The sequence below is a fragment of the Sodiomyces alcalophilus genome (assembly GCF_042370955.1).
Source record: "Sodiomyces alcalophilus JCM 7366 unplaced genomic scaffold ACRALscaffold_9, whole genome shotgun sequence".
In the NCBI taxonomy this organism is placed as follows: domain Eukaryota; kingdom Fungi; phylum Ascomycota; class Sordariomycetes; order Glomerellales; family Plectosphaerellaceae; genus Sodiomyces; species Sodiomyces alcalophilus.
This window is the reverse complement of record NW_027263540.1, coordinates 1,386,400-1,388,121: the sequence shown is the minus strand read 5'-3', so window position 1 is coordinate 1,388,121 and position 1,722 is coordinate 1,386,400. Positions and strand designations below refer to the sequence as shown.

The following is a 1,722-nucleotide window of genomic DNA, read 5'->3' as shown; positions in this document are numbered from 1 at the left end:
GCGTGATCGTGCCGAGTCATGCCGTTGGCTTGAGCTTGCGTTCCGTTCGCCGCCGTGAGGGTTGTCCGGTGTGTAACTATCAAGGGACGGTGCATCATGGCGACCAGCTCTATCTCGTCGATCGCGATAAGGGCCCGGTGATATGGATCGACGGCTCCGCCTAATGAAACCAGACCGGTTTTGTGAGCCGCAGTTATTATGATGTCTATATCGACCACGCAAAGAATCCCGGGCACGACCTCCTGTGTGATTATAAGGATCTCTCGCATTGTCCCTCCCTCTCTTGGTCTGGTCAGCTAATTCACGTCGTCTGCGGGTTTCTTCGGCAATTCGATCAGCTTCGATCTACATGCCGCAGAGTCAGTATGATGTCAAAGTGGCGGCGCTCACAAAATCTTCACCTTTTCTTGAATTAGTTCCTGTTTTTTGGCTTCTAGAAGCTCCTTCGGAATGCCTTGTGGGCTACCCTGGGCGCTCAGAAGCATGCTCCAGAGCTCTTCGCAGAAGGAAGCGGTCTCCTTGTTGAGGAATCCAGTAAGCTGGATTTGAAGGGCTTTGATATCAGGCTGCCGCGATGAATTAGCCAAGGACGCGTTGTTCTGTGCACGAAGTACCACACGTACAAAGCGCGAGCCCTCGATCAGATTAAGGCAAAGCTCAATAACAACGTCATCTTCATCACCCAGAACATCGGATATTCTGCTCGCAATCCACCTGCCACATGGGAAGCATGTCAGTAGATGATATAACCTAAGTACACCAAGGGGAATATGAGGCCAGGGAACAACTTTCTCATGACATGTAGATTGACTTTATGAATATCTACCCTCTCACTGAATTTTGAGGGGAACTTAGTAGACTTCAAAAGCCTCGCGTCTACATCGGCCATCATGGTAAGGCATAAGGGAGTATTTTTGGCACAAAATCGTGGTGCCTGAATAGCAAATCTATCCCGTTAATCATGCACGCTGGAGTGGGTGGGGAGGGAATACTGTAAAAATGTTAGGCGGGTCACGTGACCCGCCCAGGGCAGGCCCCTGGATAGGCGTTATGCACCTAGAGTTTTAGAGCCCGATTTTCCCTCTTATATAAAAACATTATAATAGAAGCGACTAGCATAGCTTTCTTTAATAATAACTTATAGGAGGCTATAGCTACTCTTTTCTAGATAACCCCGATAGTTTTATCTTTTATTTTTATTATTAAAAGTATTACGAATATCCTGCGTATTAAGTCCTAAGTAAAGAGACCGTATATATATATATATATAGAAGAGTAAGAATATCCGAGATAACTCGTTTAAGAGATTTAGAAGGGACTTTAGAGGCGTTAAGCAATACGTTAAGAGACTAGAACTAATTATATAATAGACTTATCACGGGCATAATTTATCGAAGCCAGGGATAGCCTGAATAGAAGGAAGTAATGTATTCTGATAGTTATAAAGAGGATTAGATAGGGTATAGTGTTCGGAGATAGGTAGTCGAGTCGGCTCTAGGACTAGTACTATCCGGACCGGTCTGGTATAGTATAATAGGGAGGACTATCGATGGATAGGTCGTGGTCCTAGGGATAGTTTCGAGGGGATTCTCTAAGGTTCCCGGGGAAAAGGCTCTGGTTATTTATAAAAGGGGTGTATAAAGCTAAACTCCTGACTTAGAAGTTTAGCGAATAATTTAACTCTTAATTCGACCTATTAGTATATATTACCCTTTTAATTAT

General features: G+C 44.5%; 1 protein-coding gene across 1 annotated transcript; it reads right to left on the bottom strand.

Moving 5' to 3' along the window:
• Positions 1 to 386: 386 nt before the first annotated feature.
• On the bottom strand, positions 387 to 889 carry ACRALDRAFT_1032342 (uncharacterized protein; the record flags this gene model as incomplete). Its single annotated transcript, XM_071014923.1, has 3 exons — positions 387 to 566; positions 624 to 714; positions 789 to 889. 3 exons carry the CDS (start codon positions 887 to 889, stop codon positions 387 to 389), a joined length of 372 nt encoding a protein of 123 aa, XP_070871314.1.
• Positions 890 to 1,722: the final 833 nt, after the last annotated feature.